Source organism: Parus major, chromosome 11 (genome assembly GCF_001522545.3).
Source record: "Parus major isolate Abel chromosome 11, Parus_major1.1, whole genome shotgun sequence".
In the NCBI taxonomy this organism is placed as follows: domain Eukaryota; kingdom Metazoa; phylum Chordata; class Aves; order Passeriformes; family Paridae; genus Parus; species Parus major.
In genome coordinates, this window is record NC_031780.1 from 4707013 (window position 1) to 4729464 (window position 22452).

At 38.3% G+C, this 22452-nt stretch overlaps 1 protein-coding gene across 7 annotated transcripts; it reads left to right on the forward strand.

Annotated features, from left to right (window-relative positions):
- Positions 1-50: 50 nt before the first annotated feature.
- Positions 51-14579, forward strand: CMC2 (C-X9-C motif containing 2). 7 transcript variants are annotated; one of them, XM_015640295.3, is made up of 5 exons: positions 68-138; positions 3667-3738; positions 6152-6288; positions 10411-10482; positions 12291-14579. In XM_015640295.3, the coding sequence occupies exons 3-5, from the start codon at positions 6208-6210 to the stop codon at positions 12363-12365; spliced, it is 228 nt and encodes a 75-aa protein (XP_015495781.1). In that variant the 5' UTR covers positions 68-138; positions 3667-3738; positions 6152-6207; the 3' UTR covers positions 12366-14579. The 7 variants fall into 7 exon arrangements, with proteins under 7 accessions (XP_015495786.1, XP_015495781.1, XP_015495787.1 ...); XM_015640294.3 differs by lacking the exon at positions 68-138 and adding an exon at positions 148-391; XM_015640297.3 differs by lacking the exon at positions 68-138 and adding an exon at positions 148-353.
- The last annotated feature ends 7873 nt before the right edge of the window (positions 14580-22452 follow it).

Below are 22452 nucleotides of genomic sequence, written 5' to 3' on the forward strand. Positions count from 1 at the left end.
GCTCCGTCTATCCAATCACAGGGCTCCCCGCCTGCAGCCCCGCTCACCCCGCTCCGGCGCCGGCGCCGTGCGCGCTCTTCGCTCTGAGGCGGCTTCCGGCCGGGGCCGGCCAAGTCACTGCGCCCGCCCCGCAGCGGGGTGAGTGAGGGGCGGCCTCGGGCAGAGCCAGCGGGAAAGGGAAAAATTCAGGGAAAAGAGGGTGTATAGAGAAACCCTGCCCTCCTCCTGCCGCCTTCCCTTCCAGCCGCCTGGCTTTGGGGGGCCGTACCGAGCTAAGCTCGGGTCTGCCTTCTGGGACCCTCCGCTCACCGCGCAACGTCGTCCGGAGGTCCCGGAGAGCTTTGGAAGGGCAGGTTTGAGCGGGATCAAGGGTCTCTCCGTTGTGGCTGCCGTAAGCTGCTCTTCCTGTGTCTGTGTGTGTCCCATCGTTCTTTAAGGCCTCCTGGGAGCAGTGAGGAGCTGTGGACAGCGCGGGCTGGTTCAGTGGGACCCCCCTTGCCTTAACCTGGTAACAGCAGCTGTCCCAGCCCCGCACCCCATGGCAGAACCGTGCTACTAAACAATGTTTACTTTCTGCCGAGTGCTACCTGCCTTTCGTCATGGGATCGTGCTGCCTGAGGGGCCAGAGCCTGTCTTTTCTAACATGGAAATGTGATCGGCTTGCTTCCTTACTTTTTGAAGGGGGGAAAGTTGTTTTATAGTAAGAAAGAAGATTCTGATAGGTTCATAGAGTTCTTCTTTGGAAAATTAATGAAATGGAGATGAGATGGAATGAAGCCTGAGTGGATGCAGCTGAAGTACAAGAGCAGCTGGCAGAACAGGAATTTGGTGACAGCACTTTGTTATTATGTAATTGTAGAGTGAGTTGTGTTGGAAGGAACCTCAAAGATCATCTTGTTCCAACCCCCTGCCATAGGCAGGGGCACGTTCCACTAGACAGTGCTTTAGTTATATAGTGTCTGTATTTTGTCGTTTTTACCTGTATATTCTGCAAAGGCATAACAGGACGAGACAGCTTTAGTAATCTATATACTGTGATAGATATCTAGATACAGTAATCTAGATACAATGTTGTACTGTGCAGTGGTACTGACTTAGATGTGTATAAGAGACAGATACAGTAATCTAGATACAATGTTGTACTGTGCAGTGGTACTGACTGTATGTTATAATAAAAACATCCCACTAATCTTGCCAAAACTCTGCTGATATTTCTTGTATGAATACACCCTTAAATCATTGCCAAGAAGTGAAAGTATCTTCTACTTTACTCAATCACCTATTTCAACCATAAATAAAATTGTAGAAATTAGTATTCAAGTTGGTGTTCCTCCTGCTCTATTTCGTAGGATTAACACCTTAATTTGTTGTGCTAGGTATGAAATGTATATGGTATGTATTGGTATGATGTAATTTCATCAGGTACTAAAAGCAGGTGAGCTAATTCTACTGCTATGAGGAAGGTTGAATTGTTGGCAGAAAGTGCTTATGTAAAAAGAAAATCAATATGAATCTTATTTATCAACATTAAAAAATTATTCTTTAGTTTCAGGGAAAGTAAGTGCATTCTACATAATTAAAAAGATCTCAAAGTAGACATAATTGACCCTTTTTGCATTTCCTTTCTAGTCTTCATAGCTACGTTTCTAAATTATTTTCCCATTTTTCACATTCTAATAAGTGATGTTGGAAAACCAGAGCATATTTTTAGAGACCGAAATTCAAAAGGTCATGAGTAAATTTTGTAAGATTTAGCCAAGCTTGATTTAATAAAGTGGATCTTAAAATTTCTTGGAGATTCTGGAAAGTTTTAGGTCATTCTCAATGTGCCTAATCGTAGCATTAAGGACAACAGCATAGAGTGACACTTTAATATCCTGGTCTGGACGCTGTTAATGATATTACTGAAAGGTAGAAAGAGAGCCCTGAGTTTTGAGTTCCCTTGGATTTTGAAATGGTGTGCATCAGCTGTGATTTCTCATTTCACTGATCACAGAGTATTCAAAACTATTTCCTTTGTGTAGGAAAGAACACTAGGCATGCAGTTCTGCTGAAGTGGCACGAATGATACCTTGAGGTAGACACCAGCCTGTTAGGTGTGGAGCTGAATTTTTTATGCTAAAAATTTGTACAATCTTAGAGAAAATAGGTTTTGAGTAAACAAAAAGTTGTTGAATTTGTAAATACTTTTTTCCAAACACCAAACAGAACAGTACCGTGTAACTGAGAATATGAAACTCCAAATTTTGTATTGCTCAAGTTAGACAGTGACATTAACTGCAAAAATAAATGTAGAACGTGGAGAGTAGAGTGACTTCAGAGGAATCGTGGGGTTGTTCCCCTCCCTGCTGTGATTCTCTGTTGTAGTTTGCACGGTCCTGCTGCCGCCTTGTGGGCCTCGAGTATTTGCAGCAAATGCTTGTGTTCTGTGGCGCTGTGAAAAGCAGAGTTCTGTGCTCCTGCTAAACAGCTTCTTCATTAGTAATGGAGGTGCTTAGGTGCAATTTTTCATCATCAGGGTTACTAAACAGGCATTTGCATTTTGCTTTAAGAGATCGTTTTTCTGACAGTGTGTGAATTCATGTGGTTTGGGGTTTTTTTACCATTGAAGGTTTTAAAAATTATGATTGTGTTCTTTTCAAATGGAAAATTGGCACGTGGAGAGAAATGAGCATTTTATCCTACTAAATTTTGGTCTCAAACATGAAATGCCCACAGTGTTCTTCCCTGCTCTTTTGAGTCACCCATTGGTTTCTGCCCTGGGTGTCTGCAGTTTTATTTTAATTCTGTGGTACATGTAGGTTCCTTTTGCAATTAATGTGAAATACTTAATGTACTGAACACACATATTGATCAATTTTCAGATTAGGGATGAGTATCGTGTTTTGATAATTTATATTTTGATTGCTGTTAAAAAATTTGAGATGCATAGTGTGCCAAGATTACTTACACAAGGAATTAGGTAATTATTTTTCTAAACAGAAATATTAGTATTGGAAGTTCAGTATCATTATCAGAGAATTTCCAGCTTTAGGCTTTTGATTTTTTAGAAAAATTCTGGTTTATGTAGGAAACCATACAGCTAGAATATCCTGTATTTTCCCTACTTAAGGAGAAACCAGGCAGGATATGATACTGGAATGAAACAATTCCTTAATTAATTTTTCCCCCAGGAGAATAGATCTAGAAACTGGTTTAGGAAGTTGAAAGATTAATTATCTTTATCCATGTCTTCTATGTTCAGAGACTAATAGTTTATGAAAATTTGTATTTTTAAGGTATTTTAACAAATCATTGGATACCTATGTAATGTAATTTTTATCAAGAAAGAAAAAATGGTACTGAATCTCATATCAAACACATTAAAGGGCAGAACATTTCTGTGCAAACCAGTGAAATATGTCACTGCTGTTATGTAGAGATAATTTCTTTACTTCTTTCCAAACATTCACTTCAGATACTAACATTTGCTTAGCATTTTGCAGTTCTAATCAATTCCTGTATGTTCTAAATATTGTTCTTTTACTTCATTTCCAGTATTTCTTGTACAGAAATTGTGTGTTTACCTTGGCTTTCTTTACCCCACATTTCTGTTAGTAGTTTCCTCAGAGCAATTTATATTGCTTATTCACAAATTTTTCCTGTGATTTTGTTTTGTTTTCCCAGTATTCTTTTATAGATCAAGTCCCTGTGAGCTACCACCTATATAAAATTCTGTCCATTTGGACTTAAATTCTGGTAAGAGGGCCACTTGCAATTCTTATTTTTCATTAAAATGTTATTAAAAAGAAACTAAGGAAACCAATGTCCTTTCTTCATACACATTGTTGTTTCTCTTGAAACTTTTGTTTGTCAGAGTCATTCCCCTCCAGCCAAAAGATTTCAGCTTTCCCTGCTCATTTATAGACCAGTGTCTAGTCTGACATTTCTAAGCATCAGTTTAATATTAAGCACTGGCAGCACTGCTCCATCATAACTTCAGAAGTGCTTAAAGCCTCCAGAGAAGCACAGAAAGATGTTTTGTTACTTAGTCCATCACATCCTACAAGAGCTGAGTGCTAGAATTTGAAACACTCTAATATTGAATGTTATTTGAAAATTTCAGGAGTACAGATCTATAAACTGGTGTGACAGTTAAGACCTTTGATTTGTATCATCTATTCTACAAGAGGCACCATTAGAAAATCCCTTGAAGTTGTTAGAAGGCTGTTAACTAATGAAGTGTACCATCACCTCTGTTTATGCCATTGGTGGCTTTCATCTATGATCTGAGAATACTTTTGCAAACAATGGCAGTGATTACTGTTCTTAGTGTAGAAATAATGAATCTTTCCTTGAAATGTTCTGTTTGACTTCCTGGCCTGTGCTGATGTGCATTCCCTGTTTCATTAGGACACTGCTGTTGCTTTCTCCTGAGACTGCCAGCTCAGATGACAGTTTTACTAAGAGCAGGCAGAGGCTGAATGATGAAGAGCTTTAATAATCATCTGGGTTCACACATGTTAAAGTAACACACAGTCATTGAGCAGGTCACCCTCTCAGGGGAATGCTAACTCCAGAGCTATCAAAAAAGCTCTACTGATAAATTTAAAACATATTGACTTTGTGTGGCATGCAATCAAAAACTGGTGGCAATAACACAGCAGGGTTCTTAATCACTTTGCTGTTACAGTCATGCTCCTGCTGTCATATTTCTAAAGGTTCATTTGTTAATTTGTTTAAAATAATTCTTAAGCAACTTGTACTGTTTCCAACAACTTCTGTGCTGAGTAAGTGTAGTGTAATATTAGACTTCCAGATAGTATGGGGGAAGGTTTTTAGAAGAAATCACTATAACACTATGTGAAACATATTCTCATGGTTCTCAAGTGGCTTTTAAATGTTTGTATTTTTAGAATTAAGTTTGCTTGTGGGAATCTAATTCTTGTTAAGCTGAACACAGGATGGGAAGTACTGGATATATGAGTGTATGTGTCTCTTTAAGCTGAATATATTCCTGGAGCATTCTAGGAAGAGCAGTGGAGATTATAACTATCAGCACTGCATCTGAATTTTGGGATTTTGCAGTTCTAAAATCTGGTCGTTGCCTACTTGTATTTGTCCAGTCTATCTATCAGGAGTATTAAGACAGTGATGACTGCTTAGTACAAGTTGTAGTGGTGTTTGCCTGATGTATTGCAACTGGAAAGGTGATCCCTTTGGGAGAAGGGGAAATGACAAAATGCTAAGTAAACAAACAAGTCTCTCTAATTCAGTGGCAGTGTGGGCCATAAAAATAAAAATTAGCCCATTTTTTCTGCTTTGAACTGGACTTTTCTCCTCCCCTTCCTGGTGATCTTCCTGAACAAAGATGTCATCTTCTTTCAGCCTGTCATATGATGCTTTCAGTCCATTTCAACTAAAGAACTCTCTCCCCTGCCACAGAACCCTGCAGGAAAGGGTGTTCCCCTTTAGTGTTCCAGAGAGAAAACATTAGGGAAACCTAAATGCTTCTTTGCACTATCTGATGGAGTGGGGGATTTATGTAGAAGACCAATCCCATTGCTTTTCAAAGGAGCACAGTGAAAGAGCAAGAGGCAACAATATGGAGTTGCAAGAAGGGGCATTTCAATTCTTACTGATTTAAAATAAATATCATTATTGTTTTGATGAAGTGATTAAGTACCGGTTTTTAAAGCATCACCAATGTCTGGATTAGGATTTTTTAAAAAGTGTATAGATAGCTAAAAAAGATGCCAGTTCTCAGAGTTCTGTAATGGAATAGCATTGTGCTTCCTGTTGTAATCTTTGTAAAAGGTAGAAAGAAAATCACATACACTCTTTAAAGTAAGAAAGCAGAAAATTGAAGTAGGAAGGTAAAAAGACAATTTTGAGTTTAGGAAAGATTAATGGTGCTATAGAGTCCCTGAAAATTAAAATCTCAGTTGTGTGCTTATGTCTGTGATAGCCAAGATGATAAACTTATAGTTGACTGTTAACATTTGGGGTGTGTAAAACAACAGACATGTGCTGGGTTTAATGACTGTAACTGTGTAATATAAATGATACGCATTAAGCTGCATTTTAATCTCAAATATTGTTAAAATAACACTGTGATAATATCTTACATGTACAATCAGACTTGCTAGTGACACTATTTTAATGTTGGCAGGTGGAAATTTTCTCAGATTCTTGTCCTTGTGCTACTAAAATAATCCCTAACTAAAGATGCATCCAGACCTGTCTCCTCATCTGCACACTGAAGAGTGTAACCTAATTATCAGTCTGCTCAAGAAGTGTCACAAGGAGGTAAGAAGTGTTGAGCAGAGAAAAGAGTGGGTGGGTTGGGGAAATGAGTGTCAGATAAATTAGTGATGATATTATATGATCATGGAGAGAAAACCCTCCTCTAGGCAGAACAGCCATGAAATACAGCTGGTGTGTTTTCACTGAAGAGCTTTTTGAAGACTGCATATAAAATCATGCCAGTGATTTATTTAGAAAATCCAGCATACCTTAAAATTTTCTGTGCCAGCTTAACACTTAGACACCTATTTTAAGGACTGGAATAACTTCTGCACCTCTTAATACTGTGTACCCCCAAAAAAACAATAATAAAATCAGCTTTAAATGCCCTCTTTTTATATGCCTATGACATTTCCACATCCAGCTGTCCCTGGGGCAGATGCTTCAGTGTGGTTATAAGCAGATGTGTTAATGGGGATCCCAACAGCCACATGCCTGGTGTTCAGTGCTTGGAAAGCTAATTGGGAATTACTGATTGACTTCCATCTTCTTAATAGGCACCTATTCAAGGATGTAAAATGCTAAATTGTCTTCAGGCTTCTCCAGGCTCTTCATTGCTTCAAGATTATGGAATCGTCATCTCACTTGTTCAAAAGCCTTTTTAAAAATTTGCTTTGCCTACATCTTCTGCATCTCTAGATGTGGAAGATTTACCCCCTGCATTGAAAGCTTTCTGCAGCATCATTGCAATGTTGTTAATTATTTTCCCAGTATATTCTACATAGATGTTCTGCAGACATAATTTTGCTGTATTAGTGCATTAAAAAGTTAAATTTCATAGTTTCTACTGAGATAAAAATATATTTAAATATTCACTATGAATGTGAAAACTCTGATTTACACCGCTACATGCAATCTACAATATTTTCATATTTTCACCTCCATGCTTAGTTGTGATGCTGATACTTTTTTCCATTGCAGTTAGATTCTAAGACAATACAAATGTTAGCTTTACTGTTTTGAACAGAATTGTAATTTTTTTCTTTCAAAAGCTGTTACAGGGTGAGAAACAAGGCTGATAATTTACAAAATATGAGAGAAAACATTTTATCTGAAAGAGGGGGAACAACATTTTTGCAAGATTTTAGTGTAGCCAAAGTAACACATTAAAAAACATTTTCACCACCCTTTATTATGATTTCTAAATTACAGCAATGAAGGGAGCAGAGTTTTAATATTAAAATTGATTTGCAGGGAGTATATTGTGTTGGTTTTCTTCAGCAACATGTAATTTGTTTTTGTTGACACTTGGAGTGCAGTATCTTGAAACATAAACACAGTGCAGTCTGTTGCTACCATGTCATAGGTGCTATGTCCCATTCCACTGTTCCTGTACAGAACATCTCCAAGCTTTTAAACTAAAAGTTGAATTAAATGTAGGAGTTACACTTTTCTTCAGAGTTCAGAAATTTTAGTTTGCCTAAAAATGCATTTAGGTATTTTGAGAGATTGTAGAAACTTCTGTCCTTTCATTTTTTAGTTGATTTTTTTGCAACAACTTTAATGTTGTAATGTAGGTAAATGTTCAGTAGCTAGAATTGAGTGAGAACTACATGTACATTAACTGCTATAGTATCAAAGGGATTGCCAAATGACTATCAGTTAGGACAATAGGCAGACTGTAAGCAATATAAAGTGAAAGTGTTGTAATTGTTTTTTCATAATTGTGAAAATAAATCCAATTAGGAAAGAAAATACATTCAGATTTGTCCTGCACACATAGGGGGGCTTTTTTGTGATTTGAGTAGGAATGCAGCAGTATTGATTTACTGCTTGCAAGTATTGAATGGTTGGCTGGCTTTTTGTTTGTGGTTTGGTTATTTTTGTTTTAAATGAATGTCAAGATAGAAGTATCATGGACTTCTGTGATGTAGCTCATTAGACTGCCTTGAGAGCTGGAACTAAAAGGTGCACTTGAACTCCTTGGCAGCAAATGATTCAAAGGAATCTATTGTCAATCTAACTTATGAAGGGACAGGGAGCAGCAATAATAGTCATGTACAGAATTATATTCTCTTGGTTTTGTTTGAAGCTAATCTTTACAAGAAGAGGAATTACTTTTGTCAGTCTTGTGCTCAGCTGGGAGAGGATGTTTGTGCTGGCAGTCTCAGAACAGAAAGGTTGAGGATGACTTTGTCACACTTAGTTGAAAGGGAGCAATACTTTTTCATTTGAAATTCAAGGGGAATGTACTGAAATATTCTTTTTAAATTGAACTTACTGAAATCTGAAGTCAGTGATCTTAATGAGTTATTGGTGACTACTTGCTGTTACAATGCCAAAATGTCCCAACAGCCTTCATCTACTATTTAAATCATCATTCCTGAGGGTTGAAAAGCATTATTTTTTTAATTGGGTGTCCATTTTAACAACAGCCAATTTGATTTACTTTATCCCTAATCTAGAACATGCCCTGTATATCAAGTTTTGTATCTAGTGAGGAGAGGTTAATGGGAATCCTATTTGATGTCACTTTTTTTTTTTTTAATAACTTCACTCTGGTGCCAAGTATGTACTATAAATAGACAAACTTTCATAGGTAGCAGCTCAAAGAAATGTGTATTGTCTTGCAGTTGTAACACTGTAATAGGTGTAATATATTTTTTGTTTCTCAAAAATTTTTGAGAAACTCATTCTTTGTTTCCCTTATAATATCAGCCAAGAAATTGACATTTTAGGAATCTGGCTAAATAAACATAGATTAAACCCACTGTATGCACTGCTCAGAGTGGATTTAGCTTGAGTGTTCACCTCGAAATTTAACATGCAGGTATGCAAGTAGAATACAAAATTAAATCTGTATTAGCTGGAATGAAAATGTTGTAAAAGCAAGATCGGTGAGCAGTAAAGTGACCACTTACTCGGTGTAACTGCTTCAGAGTCATCTGATGCCCTTTATAAATCGCAGAGGTATAAACAAGCTAATTATAGCACTGCTATGGTTAAGTGTTTGTCATAAACTTTATTAACCCACTCCTACTTCATTTGTGTTCTGTTGGCCAAGATCTTGTTCATTGTTTGAATCCTTAAAGGTGTTCCTCTGTCGCTTGTATGAATCCACCCAGCTGCTGGTCAGCTGTGGAAATGCACATAAGTTTCCCTCTGAAATATGGAAGGGACTTCATTTGCATCGGTTTTGTTCTTCTTGGTCTTTTTAATTCAAATTCATTAGCTGTCTGCAAGATAGGCAAGCTGTCACCATTCATTGTGTAGTTGCAAATATCTACTAAGAGCCACCTCCTTCAGGTCTTCTAAATGACTTGGATGTTCTGCTGGCAGGTTCTGCCATGAGATTCTGTGGCATGGCACAAGCATCCCCCTAAAAAAGTCCTCCTACACCCATGCATTCTGGGGGTGGTTTAATGCCTGGTAGTAAGGAATTGCTTTAAGAAATCCTGGCTAAGAGGACAGATTTTTATGGTGAATACCATCATGTTAGCTGTGGAGAGCCCTCATGAGGACAAAGCCTGCAGTTTTTTTGAAACTACAGAACACTTAAATGTACAGAAGGCCCACAGTTGAGCTGTGCCATAAAAATGGTAAATGTATCTTACTAACTTCAAGATCCAGGGAGATTTTGTTATACTGGTTCTAATGTTCCAGTGAATTAAGCCTAGTGCCTGCATCTTCTGGACTAACACCACATTCTTCAGGTAGCTGGGATAATGGAACAGTGAATCCTTTGCCTCTCTAGGTCACAAAGAAATGATGAAAACTAATGCAGGGAATACATTGTTTCTGTATCACAACCTGGAGTTCAGAATATTTATTTTTTATACATGATTTAACCTACTGTGAGTGAGAGTTGGGACTGACTTCTAGATCAATAAAATGTATGTTCTACATTTAAACAATAACTTCAGCTTAGGTGTCCTCCTTTAGTTTGGTTGTACATGGTGAGTACCTTCGACTTTCAGCAAGGCAGGGGTGGCTCAAGTGAACTTCAGGAGTAGCTCAGACCTCTGCCTGTGTGGGGAAAAAAGTTACCAAACACCACTTTTCACAAGAAAGGGAAAGGAAAAGAAGGCCAGGATGTGTTGAAAAATACAAATGAATTTAAATAAATTTAGAGCTTCAGAGGAAGAAACCTTTGAATTTTAATTTTTTTTCTCCTTAACTCATCAGCACAATGTTTTGAAGTTTTTTGGCCATTGCAATGATATTGACCGTGAGATGAGGAAGTGCTTAAAAAAAGAGGTAAGCAGTAAATTATAAATACTGTGTATTAGATGCTTAATGAAAAATGGGAGAGAACAAGACTTGCTTTTTACTAAGTAGTACAAATCAATAAGTGTAAGTACATTCTGCTTTGGGCACTTGACACCAAATCTAAACTTTTAAAAATAAATTTGTCAAATAAAATCTGGCATTAACAAATGGCGGGGTGTATTTTTTGATATACAAAAATAGGCAAACACATTTTAATGAAACAAATATTTCAGATAGGAACTAACACTTCTCAGATTGCTTCTGACTTTTTTCTTAATATTTTTTAGTAGTGGTATTTGCACAGAATTGAATATATGAAAAGATATGAAAATATCTGCAGATATGAAAGAGTGAAGACTGTGGGAGTTTAAGTGGATTAACTGTTTTAATGGGCACATTTTCAGAAGAGTATTCTTTATATTTATGGTGTGCTTACATGACAGAACATATAAATGAAAATTTCACACACTTTTTAACTTGAAACTGTACTTTCCAATTTTTACATAAATTTCACCATACTAAAAAGTTTCTTTCCACATAATCTCATTATTCTTATTTTTTCTTCCATTGAAGCCTTTACATTAAAGGAGTTCTTGATGATTATATTTGTCTGCCTTCTTAAAATGTACTTATATTGATATGCCATTATTAAGAAGCCCCTGAAAGGTTGTTCACAAATATTGAATTGGTACAGATGTAGCTTTTAAAGATCCGTTGTTCTCATTCTACATAAAAACACGGATGCGTTATTGAAAAATTAAATATTGGCAAGGGAAAAAGTTAAGCATTCTGTAAATGTTAAGTAATGTTTCAGGTCATTATTTCAGTTACAGACCAATCAGTATAGTGGATGAAAAACTGCAAATCCTTTTCAAAATCAATTTCTTTACTAGTTTATTACATTACATAGAGAATTGAATATTTGTGGCTTACTTGGGTTTTATTCTTGATACCAATTACTAAAATATTGAACAAATATATGCTCTTACGTAAGGACAAGAATAATTTGCTTCTCATGAAATACATATCAAATGATGCATTGATTTTTAATTTTTCATTTATTTGAGCCATGAAAATGTTTCTTTTTTGTTTGCAATGAAAGAAAGGCTCTTAAAGCTTTTGCTAGTGCAGGGGCATATTTGAAAGCACGGTGGTCTTATACATGCATCTTAACTGTGAAGGTTTTCTCGATTTTACGCTGGAGTCGTGCCTCTGTTGGGATTCTTGTTTAAACCAATAAAAATCCCCTCATGCCTTACCCTCATTCAATCCAAATTTGCCTTTGTTCCTTTCATCTTGGTACCCTGCTTTATCTGTGCATATAATTAATGACCAGGATCAAAAATAGACCAAGCCTGTGATGACAAATTCATGTTTCAGAAGGCAGATACGCATTAATCAGTGTCTTGTAAAAAGAAAAGAGCCTGACCTGTGCTCTAGAATAGCACCAGTGCAACTTTTTCTTCCTAGTTCATGTGTGAAGTGTAGCTGCTGTATGTTAGATCACTGTATAATTAAGTTCCTCCTTAAAATTAACCGAATATTCTTTACTAGAATGTTCTAATACTCTTTAGCTTAATAACCCCAAACTTAGAAACATGTATTTCAAAGCAAAAATGTTAATTTCAAAGTAAAAATGAACCCATACCTAGATATTAACAAGAGCTGTATTTCTAACACATCAGTCAAATATATTGTTTCTGTTCCTGGGTAAAAAATGCTCTCTACAATATTAAATTTGACATATCTGTTTAATGATAACAGCTGATCTATTAATTTCCTTGTCTGTCTTCCAGTATGAAGAAAACAGGCGCAGAAACCGGGAGAAGCGACAGAGGATAATAAATGCTCACAAAGCCTCAGAGAAGTGAGCTGTGCAGTGGCTGGGACATTCATTTGGAAGCTGAAAGAATACTTGTGTTTCATCACCAATGTCCAGCCTGTGGTTTGTGAAATGGTGACAAAATAAATGTATCTAATGCATATTCATTCCCAACAAGGCAAACAATGTGAAAAAATAAATACAATACATTGCTCACAACCTAACTTAATTTTTAACCTCTAAAAGAAAACTACTGTGGCAAGTCTTTGTTCTGGCAATTTTATGACTGTTAAGTAATGAGAAATTGGTGTGTGTGAGGTACTATATGTTCAGGTCAGCTGTGTTCCCTACTTTGTACTGGGTTGCATTTTTTTTCCTTGTGTTTAGCAGTTTCTCTTTCATATCTTGGGTTTTGTAGGGTGGTTTTTTTTTGTTTTTCATTGCAAAACACTAAATTACTTTTTCCACCACTTTTTGTAATGTTGTGATAACACTTCTTAAATGGATTAGGAAAAAGAAATTTTAAACAGATGTGGCTTGAAATTGGAAATTGCCTTTCAAGGAATAATTGGAGCTCTAGTATTTTTATTGGAGCTAGAAGGATGAAACTACTGTCTTTAGCTGAGAAGATTACAAATCCTCCCTGCCAACCATATGTACAGTGTAGACTGTTGTAAGACAATTTGTTCATCATACCCAAAGCAAGTGGCTTTAGAAATTCAGAATGGAACGTTTCCAGGGATTTACAAAGCTTCCTCTTGATTTTTGTTGAAGTATGATCAATGTGTGCTGAGTGATTTTTGAAGAGGAGTGCTGCCAAAAATGCAAGCTAAAGTTCTTCCATTTTCTATGGTACAAAAGTAAAGTCAAGTTATGACTGTTGAGGTTGAAGCAAAGCTGTCACTGAAGTGAAAGAAAATTGTAACTTTCTCAGGCAAGTCAATGTGTATTGTGTTACCAGGTTGCCTTGTTAGCCTATAAAAGGTGTTTATTTGCCATCAAACTGCTGAAAGCCCAGAACAAGTGTCAGAATTGAGAGGATTTGATATCAAAACATACACTGGTTTGTCCAGTGGTGGAGCTCCTCTGTGTGTATGCTGGATTCACCTTACTTTTAAAAATGACTCAGTTCTGCCTAACAGCAAAAGACTTTTTTAAAAAATAAATTTTGTTGAGCCAAATATACAAAGTATCTAGAAACCTTTTGGAATAAAGGTGCCTATTCTACAGTGAATTACATGGTTTGTTGTAAGAACCATTGTTGATACTTAATCTTGAAATTGGTACCTGCCCCTGTTTTTGGAAGAAAATGGTATTTTGTGAGCTGTTTTGAAGGATGAATTATATAGGATAATTTTAGTTATTTTTCAATACCTGGATGGACCAATTAAACTGGTAAAATTAAGCCACAGATATTTTCAGTGAAAGTTCCAAGCAAAGCTGAGGCAATTGTTTCTGCATCTTGACACACTGTTTGTGTCTTAGAACAAGTAAATGATACAGTGTTTGAATTAATACTTGAATGGTTAGAAGTCGTGCAGTCTTTATTGGTACTTTTCAGAGTATTTTCAAAGAATACTTTGTAGTGAACTCCCCTGTCTGGGAACTCTGCATCCATGATACTTCTTCCATTTGAGATGACACAGCCTACTTCAGGCAAGCTCTTAGAGAGGATTTGTAGTCTTTAAGTAAATAAATAAATAGAGAATTGTTCCAGAGATTAGGTTGAGAAGCTGATAGCTGAGTGCAGAAGCACTGAAGCTTTTGTTTCTTTAATCAGCCTCTGTGAGTCCCAATCTTTCACACATCAACAAAATAAGAAACCAAGAGCCACTTAACACAGCTCATTAGTCAGAATTATGTTTGCAAAGATCAGTGTGCTTAGTGAATGAAAGACCAAATGGCACATACAGTTCCTATTGATACTTCCAACTACATTTATTTATAAATCTATTTTACAGATCAGCTTTGTTTACCTAGTGAAAGTCTGATCGTGGTCTTCCTTCTGTTTCTCTTTGCTAATTGCCCACTAGTAGTGTGATATGAAAGTGCCCATTGATTCCCGTGAGTTTTCTTCCTTTTGTTTGACAGAGTTCATGTTGCCAATTTGATCTTGAAGCTGAAAAACACTGGTGTAATAATACTGATGATTTATCTGACAGAGAAAGGGGTAAGGGTGAAATAGTAAATGTGGGGTTTTTTTTCTTGTTTCCTAAAGTGAGCTTGGCCGAAATAAAGCTTATGTCTATAGACTTTGAAGACACTTTATTGCAATGTCATTTGTCTATAGGAGCATTATTCCCATTGTTCTTTCTGAAAGAGTGTATTTGAGAGAGAAATTTGATGTAATTTGTGTTAAATTGCATGTGAGAAGCTCATGGGTGTTTCATGTGGGAAAGTGAAGAAGGGGGAAGCAGAAAGGAAAAATGGCAGCTCTGGCCATAATGGTGAGGATTTTCTATATTGAAGTGCCATAAAAGTCATACATGGACAGGAGGAAGACAGAGCAAAGGGAATTTTAACTTTCCAACAAAATCCCTCCAGTTTTACCAGAAACACCTGGTAACACTATTTGTAGTGTACTTTCTCATGCTGGCAAACAAAATGACATTCTGTTTTCCTTATTTTTTTAAATTTTTTTTTAGTAAAAGGAAAATTCTGCTGAATAGCAGCAGATTAGTTTAAGAACAGCAGGGTGAGTTCTTGCTCTGGTGTTAATCTCTTTATACAACAGGACTTGAATCTGGTACTCCTGTTAAGCTGCAGTTCTGAGTGTTAATATGTTATGAATGTACCTCTCGTCTTTCCCTGTAAACTTTAGTTGGTAACATCCTGAAGGAATTATGTCCTTTGTTGCTGATACAGACGATGTGTAGTTTCTAGACCTTGAAGCAAAGCCTTGATTTAGTTGAGCTGACTGTACAATTTGGGTGAGGACTAGTCCTGTGAGTTATTTATCCCCTGTGTTAGTGGAAATCACTGTAATGAATATTTCCAATGTGTTACACTTTTCTGAGGCTCTGCACCTCATGTATAATGTGCATTCAACAATCAGGCATTCCTGAATTTGGCACTGCCCCTGCTTTAAAACAATTAATGAAATCTAACACAATTTTTTTCTGATATAAATGAAAACACACTTCTGTGGAATACCTAAAAGGATTTGAACAACTGGAAAACTGATACCATATTCTGGTAGTTGAGTTAAAAATGAATTATTTACATTAGTGCTTAAGCAAAGGAGATTCTCTACCTGGACAACATAATGGATTTTAGTGCTGCAACTTATGTTACACATTGAGTTTTATTAACATGGACTAGAGTGGAGTATCAGCAAATCTTAGTGGTCCCATTAGATTGTTTATTTTACAGGCTCAGTGATAACCATGCTGCTCATCAACAGAACCTGCCTTGCAGTACATGAAGGTCTACAAATAAAACCTTGAAAGTGAATAGTAAATTCACATCAGGTTCCCCAAACTTAACTTAAATTGCTGTGTACCAAAAAATATATCAACGGGAACAAAATATATATTTTGCCTGAAAATGGTTCTTGTGGACCATCATGCTTTAAAATTTATTATTTTGAACTATTTGGTGACATTTTAAAATCTGGGAACTTTCATGTGGAGCTATTGTGTTAACCAATGAGACTTTTATTGGTATTTTAATGGAGACCCTTAGAAAAAACAAGATACATTTCAAAGATAAAAGTGAGCAGAAAAAAATCTCTTGGGACATTAATTACCAGGAAAGATGTTACTGATGGCTTGACAGAACTCATTCCCAGTACAGACGTCAGCCATCCAGAACCTGGAGATTTGTTTCAGTTTGGCAACGCGTCAAATGCCTTGACACTGTGGATCTGTGTGGCTATAGGAACGCTGATAGGACCATGTCATCCCCAACACTGAGGTGCTGAGAGCAGAGGCCGTGTTTTGGTAGCATGACACTAGCGGTCTAATTTTTAGAGAACCTTTTGATTCAAAACTATTCATGACCTTTGTTGCCAGCAGCCCGACGCTTGAGTTGTTCGACTTTGAAGTAACTCTTAATTTCCCCTCCAGCCCCGGGCTGAGGCGGCTGCTCCCCGCGCTGGCATCACCGCGCTCCGGCTGTGCCACGGTGCCAGCGGGGACTGTGGCTCCGTCCCGGCGGTGCTCCTGGGAAATCATTCGTTACGGACTGCCAGGAAGAACATTGGGAATGTTTTGGTATTTTTCCCGAGCTCTGGCTGCCGACAGGCACCGGACGTGATCGTGCCCAGACCGGGGCGGCGGCCGGTTCGGAGCTGCACAAGGCGGCCTCCGCTGCCTCGCGGGGCGAGCGGCCAGCGCTTGGCGCTGCGGGATCACCACGATCGACAGCGCCGTCTCCACTCGCCGCCTGGCAGCCGGGAACGTCGCCAGGTTCTACGGCCATGACCCGGCCTCCAGCATCCCGTATCCCGTTTCCCCGTGCCGTACCCCGGTCTCCTCATCCGCATCCCGTTCCCGCACCCCGCGCTGCGGGCCTCGGCAGCGCCGCCCAGCGGCCGCTCCGTCCCGCGGGAGGCGGCGGGCTCCCCTCCGCGCGGGCGGGGCTCCCTCAGGCCGCGCCGCCATCTTGGCGGGGCCCTGGGTGCTGCTTTTGCCCCAGCCTTGGGGTGTTGAGGTGTTGGTCTGTGGCCAGGTGCTCGTGCTGTGCTCAGGAGTGGCCTCAGCTCTTGTAAGAACCGGGTTCTGGGTGCTGCAGAGGTCCCATCACCCCTGGGTTCTGTGCAGCCCAACCACAGTCTCTGCCTCAGGTAAAAGGACATCCACACGCTTCCCTCCTGGGCCAGAAGTTGTCACAGCTGACCCCTGTGCTCTGACATATTCGGGAGATGTTGCTAATCGCTCGTTGATGCTGAATTCTCTTGCACAATCCTACTTCTGTTTATCACCCACTTTTAAAATTTATTTAAATCAAGTCCATGTTGTCCTCAGAACGGCACTGTTGAAATTAGCAAAGGTGTCTTGACTTCGCTGTGTTCAGCACTGAGCAAGGCCCTGGCACAGGGCCCCATGTGTAGCCACAAACCACAGTGAGGATTGACGCTGACATTACCAAAATTCTCTCTATGGTGTTTGGTAGGATTAGAAAACTACACCTCACTTTCTTCCACTTCCTGGATTGGTAGTTATAGCTATAAGAGGTATTTTAGAAACAGCTATGTTGTGCCCTAAAACAGGCATTCCTGTTTTCCAAAGTTCAGCAGTATGTTGGAACTGGCTGATGCACCTGGCTCTGGAAGCAGCCAGGAATAAAAGGTTGTCCTCAAAGACAATTGGCATGGATGAAGTTTTAATTTATTAGTGATTCATTTTGTGTAGCATAATGGTTAGTTTGTCAGTTGCTCTGGGTATTCTGTGATATTGTAATTATTTATCCAGTGGCATCTTAGACCATGCGTGCAATGCACAAAACAATCCACCTCATCTGTCTTTGTTAATTGAAAACTGCAGCTTTTAATTCTTAACTTTCCTGTAGCTTTCAGAGCTACATATTTGTGTGGATTATTTCGCTGTGTTTTGGTTTGGTTCATATTCTAACATTCCTGGTAATGACTATATAAAGTACTTTGTGTCTAAGTGTCATTAGTTAGACAGCTGCGGTTACAAACAGCCCACATAATCATATTAAATCAATATTAAATGTGTGCTACTGAATAGTTGTCTTTGGGATGCTGATGGTCCCAATTTAATTTAAACTTCATCCCACTAGTGCTTCCAAAAAACCTCAGAGGAAAATAAATCAAAAATCAAATCCCCAAATGAGTAACTCCAAATGGAATAGCAGATCTTTCATAATTGGTCCACAGTGGCTTCATTTAGGTGGATGTACAAGTGTGTGGTGTGCGGCAGCAAACAGTCCAAAACCTGTTCACTGTTCACTGCAAGAGAGGGAACAGGTGTGGAGAACGCATGTCAAGATGCCTTTTTTTTGTGATAAGAAAGTTTATTTGGACTAGGAAAATAGAAAAGGTTCGTTTGAGTTATGATATTTAATGTGAGGAGAAGATGTAAATACTAAAAGTTTCTTCAGAAAGTCAGTTTGTCCTCGGTGTGATGCCGTTGTGCTGCTGTTGGTTGTGTTTGCAGGATGGCCAAGAATAGATGGTGAGGGCTAAAGAGGGGCAGCAACAAGGAAACCTGACACTTTCCTCTGGAGCTGCTTGGTATTCAAAATGGAGACTCTTAAATCATCTTGTTATAACAAGAGCTAGATGTTCTCCCTTCGATTTTTTTTTTGTGCTGGGCTTGTGTTCATGGGCTTCTGTTTCCATTCTTGGGGTTGTGGTCAAGGTGAGGGCAAAAATGATTTAGTTGATCTAAATCTCCTGGCTGGGCAGTTGCAAATTATTGCAGGGAGTGGTACATTGTGTGGAAACCAATTCCAGTGTCCAGTGCTCACTGGAGATGTTGTAATTTTATCTCTAGTTGTTAATTAGATCTTACAATGTTTTAGAAGGGACCGCATAGGGAAGTTGTGTACTGTATTTATTACAGGAGAAACAGAAAGTGAAGATGCCTGCAAGGGAAGTGAGAATTCTCCCTTTGAAAAGAACAGCAGGAAGGGAACCTGGTTTGTATGAAAATATTTATTTTAATAGATTGAATATCTGAGGAAGAACTTGGGATATTAATCATCAGGACTTTTATTTGTAGCTTGATGTAGTTACAGATCACAGGCTAGTTTTAGAGTATTGTGGTGCTGTTAGGAAACTGTTGTTTCCTTGTGCCCTTAAACCAAAAATTATGCATAAGAGATGTAGATCATGCCTGGCAAGTGTGGGTCAGGTGAGCCTGGATCTCTTCTGTGTCCATTCCTTAGTTGCGTTCCTTCCATTTGCTGCTGTTGCATAGGTTGCTCAGCAACTCTTGTCTGTTTTATGGAAGTGAGTTATTAAGGAATGGGGAGAGGAAGAAGTAAATAAATGTTGGATTGTCAAAATTATTAGTATCATCTAAAACTAGATTTGGAGTAGTGTTGTGTGTATGCATGTCTACCTATATCTATATGTATGGATATGTATAAAAATTGGTACAGTGGTGAAAGAAAGGAGATGACCCATTTAGCCAACATTTCCAGTATGGAAGGGTTATGGTCCTTGTTATCCTCTCAAGCTCTCTGATGGATCAAAACCCAGCAGTAATACTACAGTGCAGCCTTAGTGAGGGCTTTCACTTTTATTTGGGGATCTTTATTCACCATATGAAAAGTGAAAAAATATAACCAAAAATCAAGAACGAAAACAAAATACATTAATCTTTCTGTTGTCTTTTGACACACTGCAAATAGGCATTTTAATTTAGGTATGTTTGACTTGGGTTTGACAGTGAGAGAAGCTAAAATAGCTTAGAAGCAGCAAGAAGTTTTGAATTATCATCTGCCTCTGTGCTAACCTGCATTTTAGAAATATTTCAGCTAAGTGCAGAATTATGTTCTGAGTCTGAGCACTCCTAAACAAATCAGATCACTGATGTAATGACAAATGTGAATAGTATACAAATACAGCAAATAAAAAATTTGGTATTTTTTAGCCCATGGGAAAAGATGACTGACTAGTAGATTTGCATATAGACTACACAGATGCTAAGTATTTTTCCTTAAGTAATGCAATAATTTCTTATAATAAATACTTTTATTTCAATTTGATCAGCAATGAAAAGTAACTCAGGTTATTTTTGTTGATGCCATAAAATCTTTTAAGTAATTGTGGCTTACTCTTCAAAATTAAATCACCATGTTTAATCTTCATTTGAGCTTTCTACAAGAGTGGTGATGGATAGAGACTTGAGCACAGCCCCTTGGGGTCTGTGGTACATTGCAAAGATCCAGTATTTAGAAGATAAAGCCGAAATCAGCCCAGGGAAACCTCAAGTCTCTTGAGTCCTTTAGATTTGAGCTAGTGATGGGCTCCTCCAAAAGCCTTGGTCCTAAACAGCTGTGAACTTAAGTTCAGATTCAGATCTGGTTTTGTTTTACAATTCCTCTTATCTTTGTGAGCAGAACCAAAACCATGGTTTCGAGTCTCTTTTGTCCTGAAGATTAGATGTGCAGGCTTGAAACTTAAATCCAGATTTGGTGGTTTATGTTTGTGCTAATTTTTTTTTTTTCCTTTTAAAAATGAAACAAAGTATAAACAACCACCTCAGCAGCTGGCCAGAAAAGCTGCCATTTTACCATAGCTAAATTTGGATTCTCAGTTTAAGTGTAAAATTTGCCTTTAGGAAAGGGAAGAACACAAGATGCTGCCCTGAGACAGTTGGCAGGTGGCAAATTGACAGAGCATTTTCCTCCAGACCTGTGCCGGACCCCTCAATCTTGACTTGAAACCGAGTACTGGAATGATAATGTGTTATTACTGCAGAGCAGAGAGTGCTTCCAGCATAGAGAGCAGTTGTACACATACAGAGTGTGTGAAGGAATCAGAGTACATACACCAGCCATTTTCTCTTACAAGTGAGTATGCAGACAGGGAATTTGTAATTGCAGTTGGTTTTCTGCAGAAATTATTTTATTACATTCTTTTCACAGCAGTATTAGGGAGTTCTTTCAATTACGCATCTTTTGAAATTGGCTTAAAAAAATTATATTCTGCTTAGTTTACAAATAGGCACTGGCACCAGGCTCGTGGTTTTGTTTTTTGCATGGTTGTGGGAAATTGTTTAATTCTCCTTTCTGAGTCCTCTTTCTCTAGGTCAGCAGCCAGCAGCGAGGAACATCAAGTAAAAATAAAACTCCTATTTTTAGTTCAGCTACATAATGTCCTATTTATAATACTGAAATTTCAGCTACTACCTGGCCCCTTACAATTCAATGAACCATCTCGTCTCTGTTTGCCCTCATTGCTCTTTTTTCACATCTGCCCCTTTTGATTCTTCTGCAATTATTTTTGTAGGTTTGGGGATGCTTTTTCAATGGGACTTGTAATTCTGCCCAGTGGTGACAGTGATCAGTTCAAGTAATTTGACTAAAAGTAAGGGCAAGTAGCAGCTAGCAGGGGATACTCAAAACTTCACATAATTCATCCTCAAAAATTTTAGCACCATGAAAATCTTGGTAGGGAGGGAAGCATCTGCAGTCATAATGGTATATGAGTTGATCCAGATAAATGTTTGCTTCTGGTTTTAATCCCTCATGTCTACTGAAAACATGATACTTTAACTTCATTTTCCTTAGGATGATTCATGACAGTAATTTTCTTCTCTCTCCCCCACCATCCCTTTTGTTTTGTTTAAATTTTAACACAGGCCAGTGAGAGGGAGACAAAGAAGAACATATACACAAACATCTCCTGGGTAGCCAATAAACTACCTAGGATCTGGAAGTGAAATGGTTAAAATTGTGTTGAAAACCTCAGAGTGTAGCTGAAGTCTGGAGTTTGGCAAGTAAAAGATGGCTCCCAACATGGGACCCTAGGAAAAATGTGTTTGTCTGAAGGCAGTTTTTACCCTGCCCGCAGTCATGGAGATAAGGCAGGAATTGTAACAGGAATAGTTCCAAAATACATTTGTCAGTTTGAAGAGCAAGAAGGAGATGTTGATGTGCTACTGGGTGAGGTTCTGCTGCCATCAGAGAGTAGCCTTCAAAATGGGGATTTCATTCTAGTTAAGCCAAAACTAATGTAGAAAAATTTCCAGTTAGAAGCAACTTATGAAACTGGATAGACCCTATTATCCACTGGGGACCAGGTACTGAAAACATTTTATTTATTTCTTCCATATGATGTATCTCACTTGAAAGAAATGAAATGACTTGTAAACCTACAGCTTTTCAACAGGGTTGAGTCATGCTAGAGACTGATGAGAAGTTGGATGGGGGCGGAGGAGGAGGGAAAGTAATTCTGGTAATGTGGAGACCTTGTCATTGTGTGGCAAAGTTTGAGTTTTAAGAACCATGATTATGCTTGAGTGAAATTTTTGCATGATGTGTATGATACATGGTGCTGAGCTGTGTTGGAAGCTGAATAAATAGATTGAGTAAGTACTTATCCAGGCATGGTCACGTTGTTGTAGCAGAGGTAGCAAAGTCTGATGGCTGGAAACAGCCATTCTTTAGGAAAATGGGGAGCTAAACACGCATCTGGAGCTGGAAGAAGAGAGCTTGCA

What these genes read in the sequence shown, in the direction of transcription:
- CMC2 (XM_015640300.2), top strand. Translation starts at nt 6,208, where the DNA reads ATGCATCCAGACCTGTCTCCTCATCTGCACACTGAAGAGTGTAACCTA. An exon ending in TCAAGAAGTGTCACAAGGAG is followed by an intron (nt 6,289 to 10,410) that starts GTAAGAAGTGTT and finishes TTAACTCATCAG; the next exon opens with CACAATGTTTTGAAGTTTTT. An exon ending in GGAAGTGCTTAAAAAAAGAG is followed by an intron (nt 10,483 to 12,290) that starts GTAAGCAGTAAA and finishes TCTGTCTTCCAG; the next exon opens with TATGAAGAAAACAGGCGCAG.